The following is a 17,545-nucleotide window of genomic DNA, read 5'->3' as shown; positions in this document are numbered from 1 at the left end:
TGCACTGAGTAAACATTTTTTTTGTTTGGAGAGTTACATAGTTCAGAACAAGCATGTTACAGCTATATACAGCCAACACTGAAGTATTGCCTTAAATAGCCCTAGGATATAGACATTATAAGTAGGATTAATACATATAGCAACATACAAGCATTTCATAAAGTCTAAACACACTGTTAGAAGTCCAATACTCATCTTAACCATACTAATGCACTGGTGGGCTGAACTGCTTTCCAGCAATGAAATTGTCAGTACTCAACTGAGGCCTAAAGTCTTGGCAAGAGCTGGCACCCAGTCTGCCAGCCTCAAACAGGTAGCCTGTAAAAGTTGTAGCCATCCACAGGATGAAGCATCTGATCTCCAGATGAGCATTGCTAAATGGTTGCAGATGCAACCAAGTACCGTGTCAGCTGTGGAGTGTAATGGGCAGGCAGCTGGGGGCTAGTGAAGGCTGCTGGGGGCTAGTGAAGGTTTCAAGATCCAGCCTCAGTTCTGGGGTCAGTGCACATCATCTGAGAGTGCTCTGAACAAAAGGGAAAGCCAAGTTCAAAGGCAGAAGGGAAGTGATGGATCTCTTTTGTCTATGCTTGGGCTTTGGACTAGAATAGCATTATCTGCCAAGGCTTCAGATGCAAGGAATTGTGTGGGAATGTCTCAGATGTCAGTACATAACAAAAAAACCAAACCCAAGTCAAGGAATGGACAAAACCCAGCTCCTTGGTTCTGATGAGTCTGTTGGATCTGCGCTGCTCTTGAAATACTGAAACCCTCTTCCAAAGCCAGCAAGGGGAGCAGCTTCTCCCAGCCCCAACTACTACCAGGAAGCTTCTCCCCAACTAGCTCGTGCACACGCTGTTCAAGACTTCAGCTGCTGTAAGGTAATGTCCATGCTGACTGGCTTGGGTCCCTTTTACTCCTCCCACACTTCTCCTCCTCTTGGCCTTATTTCCTCCCAAGCCTCTTGCCTTTTCTGTTCTCTCTTCTCCCCTTCTTCCCTGTCCTGCTACCTTTGCCTCTTCCTCCCCTTGCCCTCTTGCCTCTTCATGGTCCCTGTTGCCATGACCTTTTCCCATTTCAGCAGCCTGCCTTACCCAGTTCCCATCTGCAGTCATCCATTCTTGGCTTTTCCCCTTCTCCCTTCCTTCCAAAAGTTATAGCGAAGGGAACTACTGAGGTGATGCCTTTGCCACTCCAGGTTCTTAGCCAGCCAGAATTCCTGTGCTGGCTTGATCAGAGTTCATTGTAATAACACCCGAACCCACAGGCGTGCTGGTTTGTATCAGTCAGTCAAACATTTCAGTGTGTTTCTATTGCCAGTTGCCTTTAGCACTGGGGGCTATAGATCTGTGACGCTCGCCCAAAAGTGTGTAGCAGGCTTAGTAGGCCTTGGCTCTCAGACGTGTTTCCTCGGCCTTGGAGGCATCAGACACATTGGTCAAACATTTCAGTGCTTCTCTCTTACTGCTCCTGCAAGGTGTCAGCTTGACAAAGGCCTTTAGTTCATCCCCAGCCGATACAGCCCTGTTATTGTCTGACCTACATCATGTTTACAGAATCACCCTTCACAATATGAACATGAGCTGGCCCTGGCCTCTTACTAATAGGTTGCATGTGCTGTCACTGGTGGGCTGGTCATGCATTTTGCTACCAGTCTGCTGGGGAAAGAGATCTAGATGGCTTCCCTTGTGCCTCTTGGAGTTGACACGTACTCAAGGAGAGTTCTCTACCGTAACGGAGATGTCCAGAATGTGAAAACGTCTCCAATGGGTGGGGGTGAAGTGAGCAAGGGATTCCCTCAAGGGCTGGGGGCTCTGATGAGAAGGGAAGGACAAGAGACCTCCTGAACCATTTGGATCAAACCTCGAATCACCTCCCAGCTTCAGAGGAGCTTTGCTTCAACTCTCCTGCACAGCAGTGGTTCTGGACTCTGGTCTGTACTGGAAACAGAGATGCCACCAGAGGCTCTTTAATATTTGAGTTGTCAGGAGGAAATGTGACCTGTGTCTCAAGAGAGCCAGATATTGCCAACCCCAATTTTGCATTCCTGATGGATTGTAATGAGCCTAGGAAGATAATGAACAGCTGGCAGGATGTTTATTGAGGCCTGACGCTACTGTCTGTAATAGATATGGTTCCATTATAGTTGCGAACAATAATAAAGATGCTTTTAATTTTCACTTTAAGTACCTATCATCCATATTTAACTAGCATTGATTTTCAGATTGGATTACTTGAAAACCTGGGATGATGGAGGCCCTGTGTCTCAGACCTTCAGTATTACGTCCCCAGCCGTCCGCTCTCATCAGCAGCTAACAGATATCAGATACATCCACGCCATGTAAAATGAAATCTATCTTGGATGGAGTGCTAGTTATGAAAACTAGGCCCCAGTTGTCAGCGTCACCCAAAAGGCAGTGACCATTTAGATCACCAGATACCCCTGACATTTTCAGATTCGATGTGGGGGAAATCCCAGGTGCTGCCTAAATCTCCCCTTGAATGTACAGTTGGAGGCTGTGTTCTGAGCTTGCCGCCTGGTGTAGCATGTGACCGCATATTTGACAGCTCACACCGGAAGAGGCTGCATTTCAGACATGGATGGCGTTATCCCAGCACAGAATAGGAATAAATGATCTGTTATCAACGTAGCAGTGTATTGTATCCAAGATCAGTACTAGGACCAGCACTTAAAAGATTTTAAGGCCAGAAGAGACCACTGGCTCTGGTCTGACCTCCTAAAAAACACAAGCCGTGGAATTTATCCTGTTAGCCTGCTTCTGGGCCCATATATAATTTATTCCCAATAGCCTGGAAAAGGATAGGAAGAGGTGGCGAAACTTGCCACTAGCACAGTTGTTTAGATTCTCTTAAACTAAAGAGGACAGAGGACCTTGCTAAACTTAGATGGGGCAAGACCGATGAAATTTGATGACGTGCAAAGCAGTGCGTGGTGGAAGAAATTGTTTGACCAGAGTGTGAATATTGCTCAGTTTTCAATCGAAAACATTCTGAAAAGAGTCCAGAGTCATTTTTAATTTCCTGTCTGAAGAAAGCACCAACTTTCTGCTCCAAAACCGTAAGCTCCTACAGCTTGCCACGAAGGAAGACCTCCCGTAGCTGTCAGAAGAATTATCTCCCCTCTAGTCCTCCACCTGGATCATTGCAACACCCACGCAGATTAGCATCCTTTCTAGGAGGGGCCAGAGATACGCGTACAAGCTGGGATATTGAGGCACTGTACACACTTCCCCCTTCTCCTCCTGTGCTAGTCTCCTTAACTCCTGTTATCAGTCCATATTGTTTTACATTAGGGTACTCTGATATTTCTCTTTGTGATTTTCTACTCCTGTTCTATAGGCTAAATTTAACTTACTTTTCCAGGTGACCCTCCACAAGCTGCTGCCTGGATTGGCCAGTGCATCCTCTACTTGCTGATAATGGTCTTTGAGAAGACTGTGGTAAGCTTTGCCCTGTTCATCCCTGGCTGGACAAAGGTAAGTGACTGGTTATGTTTTCCTCTGGAGTGTTTTTATTGCATTGTGTGCGCTAGTTCTTTATTAGACTATAACTCACAAGGAGCCCTCAAATAACCCATTACTGGTTACTGCATATGGGGAACTGCCTATTGGCTCATGGCAGGGAAATGCCACAAGCTGACCAATAGAGAGACTAATTGAATAGGTTGTTCTGTCCTTGGATGGATGAGCTTGTAGCCTGGGACTCTGGAGAAACTGGGTTCAATTCCCAGCCCTGCCACAGATATACTCTGTGACCTTGGGCCAGTCACTTAATCTCTCTGTTTCCTTAACTCATCTGTGAATTGGAGATGATACTTCCTTTTCTCTTCTCTCGTTTAGACTGTAACTACTTCAGGGGAGAGGCTGTCTTGTTATTTTTTGAACAGCACCTAGCACAGTAGGACTCTGATCTGTTCTGACCACTAGCTGCTGCCATGATACAAAGACTATCAGTAGACAGCAGCTGTGTGGGTCCAGAGAGATGGAACAAGTGGGAGACATTAAGTTGGGACACATCAATATTTCATTCCTGTTGGAACCAGTATTCTGAATCCATGTATTAGAGAACTCCTAAACTTGAACCGCTAATATAGATTTCTCCACTCTTGGTATGTGAACCTGGAATCTGGAGGCTGGCAGTACACTTCTGGTTGTCTTCCAGGCCACCTCATGCAAGGCTGGTGTCCCATAAGCTTGTCTTGCAGCCAGGCTGAGAGAATCCAAAGAAAATCTGCCTGTTAAAGTGTGGAAGACCAGCACTTTAATAAATGAATAAATATCTGCCTGGCCTCAGGCTGCCAGAAATGTCTGGGGTGGGGTGGGGTGGAATAGCTTGTGTTCTTCTAGCTTATGTGGCGGGGTAAAAATGGCAGCAGCTGCCTCCGCCATGAATCTGCCAGTGTGGGAAGGTCGCTGCAATTCATGGTTAATAGCATGCAACCAAGATGTATTTTAACAACATTGTTTAATTTTTGTTTCCCTTGCAGCTTCAGGAGATTTTACTGGACTGTATCCCAGATCCTCAGCTGGAGCTCGTCCTGGTCATGTTCATTGTGCCTTTTACAGTCAACGTAAGTGAAGCCAAAGACTCCTCTGAAAACACTGAGTTTGTTGGGCCTAGGTGTCCCAACAGAGAGGTGCTGTACACGCAGTCCTTATTCTCTTGAAATAAGACAAAGCAGAGAAGTGTCACAACAGGTCATTGGCAGAGCTGGGAATAGAACCTCCCTCTCGGGATTCTCGAGCTATTACCGTACCCACTAGACACCCTGCCTATCTCAGCCTACTCAGAAGTCACCTATTGCTGAGACACTAGCATCTCCTAGTTAGTAAATTGTATCAGCACTGTTACTTGGAGGAATTCGAGTTGTGGAGTGCTGAAATTAAGCCTCTCGAACATCACAAAACTCTGAGATCTCTACCATAGCTAATGATTAATTTTGTCTGGTTTTGCATATTTTTGTTAGAATACAGCACATAGAATGCACGGGGATGTGGTTTTAGGGTTTCCAAGATAAAAGGTGGTGATTGCTTTTGGGGTTTTTTTTAAGTACTTAATGCAATGTGCATGGCACTTTCTGAAACGCAGATTCCCTGCCTAGAAGACTCTACTTAAACGGTAAGATGAAAATGACAGAGGTGGAGCTGGGACAGGGTAGGGTGAAGGTGAGGACAATAAGGTGACTTGGGTTCTATGAGTGAATCAAAGAGCAAAATATGGCCTCCAGACTTTCACTATGATCCATTAAGACAGACAAAAGTCTGTTGCTTAAGTGATCACTTGGACAGATTGTCCTGATGTACTTAAAAATCACCTCCTCTGCCATTGGACCTGACAAGAAATGAATGAAGGATCTGAGCTTCCCTTGCAATTATTCATGACGTCCCAGGCATCCAAAACTCGGCTGTTAGTTGCATCCTGTCATGAAAAGCACTGAATTCTGAACTCCGGCCTTATCAACCAACAGGCCTTCCATTCACCTCTTTAATGATGCTCTGAAAGAATAGCCAAACTGGCTCATGTATGGAATTTGATTAAAAAAGGCAGAGATAACAGTTGAGTGGTAGTTTTCTAGTGATGTCACTCTCATGTTAAATACCAATGATAACTCCAAAACAGGCCCTGTCCTGCAAGATGAATGCCCTCTACTCTGTGGTCGATGAGCCAGAGTCAAATAGGCCCAGGCTTTGTGGGTGTAAATGCTACCAAATAGACAAGAATCCCACCCATTGGGAGAGGCTGGTGCTATCAGAATCAGGACCTGTGTCTGCAAACCTCTTTGTCCAAATAGATTTCCCAACGGTTCGCAGCCTTCAAAACTGGGAAGAATCAACAAAAAAGTCCATTGAGGTTTTTGGCTAAAACTTCCACTCAGTCTGATGTAAAACTCCTTAGGGAGGAAGTGGTAATTCAGATACTTAGAAATAAATATAGGGTAACTTTGTTCTGATGATCTTGTATAAAATTAGCCCTCATGCTACAGAAGGTTCTTTTAAAATAGGACTTGCTTGAAGTCCAGCCAAATGTTCTGTTGTCCCACAAACTGTTGATCGTCTCTAAACTATCACTCTGGAAATCCTTTCCGTGTCTGCCTTCACAGGCTTTGAACCTTTGATTAGGCCATTTTTGACGGGACCAGGAATGTTTTTTGAACTGTGAAATGGAATGTCCCACTGCAGTCTGACACGACATGCCATGGCAGATGACATCCTGCTCCATTCAGAATGTCTTTCTACCCACCGCAACTCAGGATGCAAGAAGTTCAAGGTGGACTATACATCCGTCCTATCCAGCTACACCCCCACTTCCCTCCCTTTTCTTTTTCTCTGGAAACTGTCTTCTAAGTTCCTAGGGGATTTGAAGAAATCCCAGGAACAACTACATTTATTGCTGGAGAGTTCCCTTCCTAGGGATGTGTCTCAACTTTGCTAAGACCCTGTGGTTAAAATGGGTGCTCTTCCGCTCCTCCTGACCTCCAGCATGTTGGTGCGTTCTCTGGTGCCCCACACAAGGAGATGGAGAATCCCAAACATAAGGGATGCAATGGAAGATGGCGCTAAAACAGAAGTAGGATGGCTTGGGAGAAGTGCAGCCAGCCAGTTAGAAGCAGTCAGTAATACCTAGCTCTTACAGAGCACTCTTCATCAGTAGATCTCAAAGGGTGTCCGTATCATTACCCCCACTTTTTAGACATGGCGAAACTGGGCACAGGGAGGGGAAGTGACTTGCCCAAGGTCACCCAGCAGTCTGTCTAGTGGCAGAGCAGGGATTAGACCCCAGGTCTTCTGAGTGCTGGTCAGTGTTCTGTCACTAGGCCGTGCTGCCTCCCAGTAGAGAGTAGGGCAACAGAGGAGCCATGCAGTACCCTTCCAGGCAGAGACAAGCTGTTTGAACTTGATGAGGAAGGCAAAGAGGAAATTCAGAGTGGAGAGTCGTGTGGTCTGAGTGAGACTGGCACAAGAGGAGGTTGCATTCAGTGAGGCAGGATGTTGCAACGCTCATCTGAATAGGATTGCAAAATGCATGAGTCAATAGAGCTCAAGGCAACTAATATTTCTCCCCCTTCAGAAGACCGCCTGGAAAGCTGCTGTCCCCTGCAGTTTCTAACTAGGTGGAGAAAAGCCTGCACATACCTACAGCTGCCGAGCTGGTGCCTTTCTGTTGGGCACTCGTTTCGCATACAGAAACTACAGGGGGGTTTTAATCTCCTAAATATCTGTCACCACAATCACTGTGGCCAGAATCCACCTGGGCGTGCATGCTGTCATGGTTTAGTAACTGTGAATGCCAAGCACGTCCTGGCAAATAACTTCTCTGAGCCAAATAACATGCCAGCTCCTGCAGCCACATGGTGAGCTCAGAAACTTGGCTTTCATTTTTAGAGGAGCTGTGTTTGGTCTCCTAGGTGGTGGGGGAAGCTTGAAAACACAAACAGTGTGTGTGCCTTTGACTCTGCCGACTCATGAGGCAGTACCTCCAAGGGGGATGAGCAACCTCATTCATCTTCACTCGGAAACCTGCTGCCACCCATGGGAGGTGGGGCCATGGGAGCCCCATGCAGGATTTGCCCCAGACCCAGAATGGCCGTAATTTGTCCCTGCTGCCACTTCTGCTTGGCTCAAGAGCAAACTTTCCCAGCATGTGGGAAGCCAGTGCAAGCACTGACAACAGTTCTGGGAAGCTGAATGGGTGAGCCTTGACTCTGGATGCATCATGCTTCAGCCAGTTACAGCTGCAGAGCATGGTGGGAAATCCCTCTGACCCAGTACCTCCCTGACCTACTGTTTAATCTCTTTTCCAGTGGGTCCTCCAGCAAACGCCTGCTCTGACAAACCGACCAGGCTTCAATGCAGAGGAGAGAAAATAACTCCCAAAACACACACTTGGTCAAACTCCTGCAGACATGTGGGCCTAATCCTGTAGACGGCAGAGTGTCCTCTACTCCATTTGTGTCAGTGGGGTCGAGGACGCGAATTGCTTGGTAGGATCAGGTTGTATGTGAGCTGTTGGTGGTCACGGTAAGGCTTTAAAGCTATAGCACCTACCTAGAGCTGCTACCGCCTTGCAGTTTAGGCTGCACTAAAGATTGGTCATCCAAAGTCGGGGCTGTTGGAACAACCTGATGGTTTTCCTTTTTCCCCTCCAAGGCTGTTATGTTCTGGCTCGTGGACAGTTTGATCATGAGGAAATATAAGCAGAAGGACAGCCTTGAAGGCAGCAGGTCCATAGAAAACCCCGTGAGGAATGAAGAATCCCAGGTAAGCCCAGGGAATGTGCTGTGGGCAGATGTGCACAGACAGCCAATCCTAAGTCAAATGAACACCGCTAATTGTAACTGCAGTGGGTAGCAATGACACAAGGTAGGTGATCTGAATTTAGAGCCAGCTGTGTCACAGAGCCGTGCCTGCCTTCCCCTTGGGGAGGGGGATAGTCTTACCGGGATTCTCCTTGAGCGTTCCCTTGTTAATGCTGCAGAGACGGGAGCACTAACCGAATCTTGAGCCACTTCATCCCATGGAATCAGCTCTCCCAGCAAGCATGGATAAGTCTTGAGATGCTGGATGTGTCTGACTCCCTCAGGTCTGCTCTCTGACGCTAGGGAGTGGGTGAGTGCATGAAAGCTTCTGCACCAGAAATGCCAGGAGAGAAAAGGTGGCAAGAGTTCTAGAAGGGCAGGCCCTTGTTTCTAGACCCTAGGAAAGTTCTAGAGCATGGCTATGTTTGGAAAGGACTTAAAATGGTATCACCTCTCAATGTTGTGAGAGGCAGCATGGGCTGGTGGACCGGGAGTTGGAGACCTGGATTTTATTCCGAACTCTGCCACTGCCAAGCTGTAACCTGGAACGTTACTTTGCTTCTTCAGCTCCCTTCCCACTCTGTCTTCTCTGTTTAGACAAGGACTGCTAGATGGTTGTACGGGGCCTAGCATGATGGGGCCTTGATTGCAGTTGGGCCCTCTAGGCACAACTCTGTTGAAAGCAATAAATATCCCGTATCTGATACCATAGGTGTCCTTGGGTGCTACCAGTGTTATCCGCTGACACCATACATGTATTACACTCAGCCCCTCCTACATCACTCTAGCTATGGAAAACCAAGCTGGATTCTAGTCTACTTCATGCACCATCAACAGACTAGCCTGATCAGTAATGACAGCTGAATGCTGTGACAGGGCGTGGCTTGATATTTTTCCAGATTCCAGGTTGAATTAATGCCCTGAAAAATCATTCTTAATTCATGAATCGAGCGAATGTCGTATGAAGTCCATTGAGAATCAACAGAACTCCAACAGGTGTCGCTTCCGACTCCTTTGGGGCCCTCACGTCTAGTTAACATGTTTAAAGTTATAGTCAGAAGGAATTTTTTTTCTTGCTAATGTCTCGTCTTTTGTTAAATTTTGGAGAAAAACATGCTTGTGGGGGAATCAGAGTTTGCCAGGTGTCTTTGTTTCTCAGCAAGCAAACTGCCAGTTAACTCTGGTGTGAGTCACCCTCAGTATATATTTGGGTTAGTTGGATGTTCACGCTTTAAGTCCAAAGGAAAAAAACATTGTTATGTTACAGGCAGATTTTGTTCTCATTGTTTGCTAACACAACAGAGTTCACCGGACACAGGTCACATCCATGTCTGTGCCTGGGTTTTGGGCAAAGGCCATAATCTAACTAGCTGGATCTAATTCTGTTCTTCCCTCTCCCCACCCCTATTTTCAAAATGCTACATGTACAAATTTTGATTTCCTGCTGTTCATTGGCAAGACCCACTAGACTGAAAAGGAGTTCAGCAGTTACAGGCTAGCTTCTGAAATAGCTGCTGCTTGGTGGAATTAAATACTCCTAGAGAAAGAGGGGAAGAAGAGGAACAGAAATAATACAAGGTATTTCACATTCTGCTTACAGAATAACTTTCATCTCCAGTACCTGTTAAGTTTACTTCCCTCATGGCTTTAGTCAGAGCACATCTTCTAGTAAGTGTAACTGGTTTCTGCATCATACAGGTGGGACTGCCAAACCAATTACTACCCGACTGTGGCTTCTGCACTGAAATACACGCTGCAAGGTGGCAAGTAAGAATGTTCTTAATTGGTACTGATGCAGTTTACATAACTTCAAGCCAGAATTCTTGTAGAGCTTGTGTATCTGATAAGCTCCCACTCTTAAAGGGCTATATGGCGTTAGTGGATTCCTTCCTCTTATGGGACCAACAAAGCAGAGACAGATGTTAACAGCTGGTCAGCCAAGAAATGAGTCATGCACGTCCTGGTGCAGCAAAGCCAGCCTCGTTCTCTGAATGGGAGCAATCTGAGCTATGGTGTGTTCCAAAACATCTGAACCTTGCATTCCGGGGATTTCCAACAATGGGGAGCCTGTTCTTGAGAGCAGATACCTCTTAGAGTTCATAGGAGTTGAAAGGCAAGTTCAGCCAGGTGAGGCTGTGTCTGAACAGTTCTTGCACCAGTTTAACCATGGTTGGGGTGCCGTGTGTGTCTTTTTTTTGTTTGTTTTGTTTAACCACTAGAGTTAAAAGCGGTACCAAAAACTGTAGACAAGCCTGTACAGATCCCACATGCGCAAAACTGCTAATTACTCTAAATTCTAACCAGCCAGACCCAATTAACGCTTCTCTGGTTATGGCATGATCTTGGCCTCGTAGTCGTGGTTGATACTCGGGAGTGCCATCTCCTCTAATCCCATTTAGCAGGGATGGCTGTGGAGGTTCATTCAATGTCTGTAACTCGTAACGTCTTTCACAATGGGCGGACACGGGTGCTACTTGTCCCGTTTTTGTAAGTTTGAAGCCATGTCCAAACACAGAAGTTGCACCAGTTTAAAGTTGTGTTTAAACTAACTTCTGTGCATAGTTGAGACCTGATCTTAACCCTCCCACAAATAGCACAACTAATCCTTTATTTTACAGCAAAACATTGGAGCCTCCGAGATCCCCTTTCACCTTCATGTGGCATCAACAACAACAGTACACGTAGACAGTGGAGGTCTGTAGCACGGAGTGTCCCATGGATATTTTTAAATATGCAGACACAACTGTACGGCAGCCATTTCGTCTGGGATAGAACGGAGCAGGACTCAATACCCAGTACACTGCTATTGTTGCCAGTCGCATATGGAAATATACCCTGCCATCTGTCTTGTCGTGCTGAGGAATGAACAGAACACCATAAAACTCTTTACAACAACCTGTTTCAGGTCAGGTTAGTCCATAAAGAAGACTGCTTTCCAAATCTCTAGAAGTCAGGAAAGATCAACGATTCTCTACTCCATCTTCTTGCCAATGCAGTATTTCTCTTTATACCACATTTTTCTAATGTTCTGACAGTATAGCTTTAAATGTTCCAAATGATGGGCTTCCATTAATAGACCTGCCTGTTGGGAGGGCTTTTTTCTGATATTTAGCCGAAGCTTTCCCTTAGCATCTCCCATCTTATTGTATATTTGAATATTATTTGAATATTGTATCTTTTGAATATTTGTCTTACCATCTCCCTCTCCTCCCCCTCCTCTCACTTTGTTGTTACTTAGCGAAACTTTTAGTTTTACCTCTTGTGAGGAAAGAATCATAACTTTTGTTGCTTGACTTGGACCATCCCCTCTGGTGCGAAGTGGAGTTATGCCAGGGAGTGGTTCATCCCTGTACTTGGAATGTCCTCTTACTGGAACTTTATATGGGGATTGTTGCCTTCCTGCTCTGTGTCCTTATGCCTCACCAATTTCAACCCATAATTGCATTGGCCATATCACATTGCAAACTCAGAGCTCCTGTTTTCCAACCCACAGGGATGAAGAGTACAGAAGTGGGAATCTTCACAGAAAATCTGGGACTTCTGTCTCTTCTTTCTTGGTCTCCATGAAACTTCCATACAGCCACTTGCCATGTGGCCGCCTATCTGTACAATCATAGAAGATTAGGGTTGGAAGAGACCTCAGGGGGTCATCTAGTTCAACCCCCTGCTCAAAGCAGGATCAACCCCACTAAGTCATCCCAGCCAGGGATTTGTCAAGCTGGGCCTTAAAAACCTCTAAGGATGGAGATTCCTAGGTAACCCATTCCGGTGCTTCACCACCCTCCTAGTGAAATAGTGTTTCCTAATATCCAACCTAGACCTCCCCCACGGCAACTTGAGACCATTGCTCCTTGTTCTGTCATCTGCCATCACTGAGAACAGCCGAGCTCCATCCTCTTTGGAACCCCCTGTCAGTTGAAGGCTGCTATCAAATCCCCCCTCACTCTTCTCTTCTGCAGACTAAATAATCCCAGTTCCCTCAGCCTCTCCTCATAAGTCATGTGCCCCAGCCCCCTAATCATTTCAGTTGCCCTCTGCTGGACTCTCTACAATTTGTCCACATCCTTTCAATATCCTAACAATATCCACATCCTAACAATATCACAAGTCACCTTTTAAATGGTAGATAAAATAACAACCCACCTGGCAAATCTAATTGCCCAGGCCACAAAGGTGGGGTGGCCGAAATCCAAAATCAAAGGCTGGAAATGGAGATTTGGTTGAGATCCATCCCTATTAATTGACTCATTTGCTCTCCTGATTGTTCAATAAGGAGAATTTCCTCCCTCTCTGCTATGTTATTAATCTCCCTCCTTTCAGGTGCTAAGCGTCTCTATGCTTGGAAGGGATTGCTCATGATAAAGTGCCTGGAGTTTATCAGAGTTCATCAGGCCTGTCTAGCAGCAGGCGCCGACAACTCCCCGTCATGTGGCTTACTTGGATTTCAATCTATCTTCACAATAAAGGGTTTCATTCTTTTCACCTGAGCTCGGAATCCGCTCGCAGTAGAAAATGGGTCCCTGTTTTAACCTAGTCTTAAAACCAGCACTACTTATGGCTACACCAGCTGTTTTGTACAGGGCTGCTTTATTGCTTGGGATGCCCCACGCTGTGAGAAGGTACCTAGCAGAGATGAAATCCCACTGTTTAATGGGGGACAGTGAGTAGCTGGCAGCCCAGAGCCCGATCTTCCATCTCATGTGTGTATGGGCTTTTAAGGCGGGGCCCGCTTTCTCACGCTTGAGCTATAGATGTGAAGGGAGGTGACATAGGGCTTTGCGTAAGGTGGAGCGAGGGCTGTGGCTTAGGCCAAAACTAGCACTTACAGGGGGATTTTTCATCCTCTTGATGGGGATCTATTAAAATTTTCCTTCCGGGCTCATCTTAAACCCCAAATCTAGCTTCCAGGACAGGCTTTTTCCCATCGCCCCTTGTGCAGTTCTCTCCCTTCCCATCTGACTTCCAGTCTGATCTGCACTAATGTTTGCCTGAATCGTTACACGCTGAGTTGAGGATAGGGTGACCCTACGTCCTGTTTTGGCCGGGTCAGTCCCTTTTTAAAGCCCTGTCCTGGCCATCCTGCCTCTTTTTTTGCAAAAGTGGACATTTGTCCCGTTTGCTCTTGCCGACTTGATCAACGGGACAAATGGCTTCTTTTGCCAAAACAGTGGGATGCAGTGCGGAGGAACGTACTGCGGGGAGGGGCGAGTAGAGATGCCAGCCCCGCTCGTGGGGTCGGGGGGAGGCAGGGCTGGGCTGGGGGCGAGGCAGTGTTCCAGCATGTGCAGGGCTGGCAGGTTTCCAGTGACCGGGCAATGGCCCCCTGCTGCAGGGGGAACTTGGGCAAGTGGCTGGGGGTGTCCCCTTCTCCCTTTGGACAATATGGTCACCCTCATTGCACAAGAGCTGAGTAAATGCAGGCTGAAATGAAGGCTCCTTGTTCTCCTGCCTCAGCTGGAGTCTGTTGTGACAGTAAACCACAGACCATGTCAATGGCATCACTCTCTTCTCCACTCCGTGAAAACCAGTAGCATTTTCAAAGCCCTTAATGTTTCCTTTGATCTCTCTGGGTCTGTGGCTTTTCCCCGTGGCAGAAAGCAGATTTAAAAAGCAGGAATACATCTTTGTCTGTCCTTATTTTCACATTTTCAGGTTGTCTTTGTGACCGCTACTAGCAAGGACCCTTATCGTCCCGATGACGTGCACTGGTTACTTTGGGGTTGGAGTGGGGAAGCTGTGCCATTAGTTCTAATGCACCAGCCTTTCTTAACTGGGTACATAAATCGGCACAATTGGCAGACACTTAAAGGAGACGCTGATTAACGTAGCATGCCGTATTTCAGATCAGAACTGAGGTATGTCATTGGGTGAGGAGTGGGGAATGAGTGGCCGACCTTTCATAAGCACAAAATTCACTTTGACGTCTTAAAAGAGACTAAGTTTTTGTGTTGTCTAAAGCATTGTAACATTAGAGATGAGCAGGTTCTAAAGTAGCTCTGATTCCACCTATCTCTTGGGGGGAAATGGATTTATCAGCTTTCTTCTTCTTACCGGATGTGACTGCATGTCACGCTCATTTCTTTCTGCATGCTCTATCCTTGTGATAGATCAATTATATGAAGAATCTGAGTTCAGGGTTACTGCAGCTGTCATTATCCACCCTGCTGTCTACAACAAAGTAGACTGGCAGAGTATGCCTTCAGCGGTGACCCGGTGCTCTTGAGGTTGGACTAGGTGAAATGACAGAGTTTTAAACATCAACAAATCAGTTGTCTCTTGCTTCTGACTAGAGGCCTGTATCAAAATATGTAAATTACTTTGGGCATATCTATTGTGTAAATATTGGCACTGGAACACCGGAACAACAGATCCAGCTGATGGGAAGTGTGTTCTGTACAGGATGTAGCTCAGAGGTGTTTTTAAAATTACAATGCAAAAGAAGCATTTAACTGTGTTGTGGGGGGGAGGGAATGAAAGCAGTCAAATGAATGAACACTTATGGGGGGGTTCATTTCCTTCTCAACTCTCTGGCACTTGAGTATAAAGAGGCACACACTAGGCAAGCCCAGATTGTAAGAGTGGACATGAGAATATTGGTGAATCATTGGGGTCCAAGACCAGGATGGCACGGTGACTGAGGGGTTGGGAAACCATGGTGCTGTTCCCAGCTTTGCCACTGACCTGGTATGGCTTGGTGCCTCTACTGTCTAGACTGAAAGCTCTTTGGAGCAGAAATTCTGACCCTTTGTTTGTCTTACCAGCACTTAGCACGGTGGGCCCCCTCACCACTGCTGTAACACAACCAATGCAACTGTCAAGGGCGAGCTTGTGTTGAAGTATCACCTCTCTTTAAGGGTTTGTCTACACAACAGAAGCTTGCACAGGTTAGCCTGAGCGAGCCAGCTTGAATCCAGCTAGGGCAGATGACAATAGCAGGGAAAATGGAGCAGAGTGGGCCAAACCCTGGGTACATACCCACCTTGCTTGCCCACTCCAAGCCCACCCTGTGCTGTTTCTGCCATTATATTACACACTAGCCCAGGGATCGGCAACCTTTGTCACACAGCCCATCAGGGAAATCCGCTGGCAGGTGGGCCGGTTTATTTACCTGCAGCGTCAGCAGGTTCGGCTGATCGCAGCTCCCACTGGCCTCAGTTTGCTGTTCCAGGCCAATGGGGGCTGCAGGAAGCGGTGTGGGCCGAGGGATGTGCTGGCTGCCACTTCCCACAGCCCCCATTGGCCTGGAACAGGGAACCGCCGCTAGTGGGAGCTGCGATCGGCTGAACCTGTGGACGCTGCAGGGAAACAAATCGGCCCGGCCCCTCGGCGGATTTCCCTGGCGGGCCACGTGCCAAAGGTTGCCGATCCCTGCGCTAGCCTATCAAACTAATTCCCACGAACAGCTTTAGCAGTGTAACATACCCCAAGAGGGACCAGCGTCTTTGTTACAAATAGCACCTGAATAACATTTCCCTTTTATTTTCTACTGGTCTCAGTGTCTTGTAAAAGCCAAGTGTGACTGGACAGCATCTCTTAAACATTGCTGGATTTTCTGTGGATTGCTGGAGACGTCATAAAATGTGTGGATCGGGCTGGACTGTGTGGGCCTCTCTAATCCCTTTGAAAATGTTGATTCATTGCAGCAGTTTGTTTTCCCTGTTTAGCGCTCCTGTTGCTGTGGTTACTGGCCCCACCGTGCCGCCTAAATGGTAACGAATGAAAGGCGTGTTCCTTTGTTATGACAGTGCACCGGGATCATGCAATTTATGTCCCCCATGATATCCGGGTCCAGGACCGGGGACGAGGCCTTCTTAATAATCTGTCCTCTGCCAGTTTTTTGTCTGTTGCATTTAAAACACTCTGGCCAAACAAAGCATGAGCAAATTCTCCCTTGATATGGGCATTTCATAAAGCCAGCACATTTTATACTGCATCCCTAATGCACTGTGTCAGGAAACAGTCCAGAGATCCAGATGACATGATTAATAACCCGCATAAAAATTCAGGCTGTGATATTGTTAGATCTCTCAAGCTGAGCAGGGACAGGCCAGATCAACACTTATATGGGAGAGCTCCGTTAAGGTGATGCAGGAAGCTGTGTTTTAGGCGCTGTTGCTCGTCTCACTGAGCCAACTCTCAACTTGTGCAGCGTGGGCTGGACTGTACCACTGGAGGGGCTGTCTTTTAGAGAAGTAAAACTGAAGCTGTCAGAATCTCAGATGTACACGCTATATCCAGGAATCGACCGAGCCCTGGCCATATTTCCGTAGGGGTTTAGCTACGTCGTCTCCTTAAACTCAACTGATTGAAATATTTGCCTTCTCTTCTATCCTTAACTGTTGCTGGATGCTGTTGAAAAGTTGTAGCCTACCCCAGAGGTGGCTGCATTTTAGTGGTTTAATTAAGTAACTCAACATACGCGACTTTGGCCGGTGCAGAAGACAACAATGGCAGGCCAATGAGATTTTGTGTCTGCTGATCAGAAGAAAGCAGGCTCATCTGTAATTTTCCTGTACTTCGTTGAATTAGTGGTGGTGGAGTCCAACATTTTTCTTGTACATCCCTGAATAAACGTTGTTTACCTTTGATTTTCTGTTTTAAAGAATGATATATATATATATATATATATATATATGTCATAAATATATTGCAATAGCACCTAGAGGCCTTTACTCCACTGTGCTAGGCACTGTACAAACAGAGTGAAGAACATTTCTTTGCTTCAAAGAGTTTACAGTCTAAAGACAAGATCTTTACAGTGGGTTGGGGAAATGACTGAGCAAACCAAGGGAGGGAGGATAGGGTACAATAAAATATAGTTTAACATAGGTGGGCATAATGCATAGCAGAAACCACTTAGCCAGCCAGCTGGCGAGCTGACAGATCTGACTTCTGCTGTTCAGCTGATCTGATTTCACTTGATTTTGAACACTCATCTATTCAAGCTGAAAACAGCATGGGATGCCCTGCACACACCTACCCGCTGGGGTAACTAAATGCCTCGCTCTGTAATAAGAAAGTTTTGGTTGAGGAGGGTTTGAGTTTAGATTTTGCTGAGTCTGTCACTTGATTGCGGAGGAATAGGCATCTTGGCCAACTCCTGTATCAAACTTAGGGTAGCTTTGTTGATTGCTCACTGACCTATCTTTATCCTTCAGAGCAGTGCTGTTCTGGGAGATGTTACCTATGGTATGTCCAGTTAAAAGGCATGAAGAGGTATGAGATCTCCAG

General features: G+C 46.5%; 1 protein-coding gene across 4 annotated transcripts in view; it reads left to right on the top strand.

Annotated features, from left to right (window-relative positions):
* LOC140906948 (store-operated calcium entry regulator STIMATE-like) overlaps nucleotides 1–17,545 on the top strand; it is a 67,642-nt gene that overhangs the window by 49,365 nt on the left and 732 nt on the right. Inside the window, exons 5-8 of one of the 4 annotated variants that reach the window (XM_073331937.1) lie at nucleotides 3,382–3,494; nucleotides 4,505–4,588; nucleotides 8,166–8,276; nucleotides 17,473–17,530. In XM_073331937.1, coding sequence (XP_073188038.1) covers nucleotides 3,382–3,494; nucleotides 4,505–4,588; nucleotides 8,166–8,276; nucleotides 17,473–17,517 — 353 coding nt within the window. In that variant the 3' untranslated portion in view covers nucleotides 17,518–17,530. Of the gene's footprint in view, nucleotides 1–3,381; nucleotides 3,495–4,504; nucleotides 4,589–7,819; nucleotides 7,900–8,165; nucleotides 8,277–17,472; nucleotides 17,531–17,545 lie in introns of those variants that run through there. The other 3 variants (XM_073331920.1, XM_073331928.1, XM_073331945.1) reach the window with 3 other exon arrangements.

Source organism: Lepidochelys kempii, chromosome 1 (assembly GCF_965140265.1).
Source record: "Lepidochelys kempii isolate rLepKem1 chromosome 1, rLepKem1.hap2, whole genome shotgun sequence".
In the NCBI taxonomy this organism is placed as follows: domain Eukaryota; kingdom Metazoa; phylum Chordata; order Testudines; family Cheloniidae; genus Lepidochelys; species Lepidochelys kempii.
This window is presented reverse-complemented; position numbering and strand designations above follow the sequence as displayed.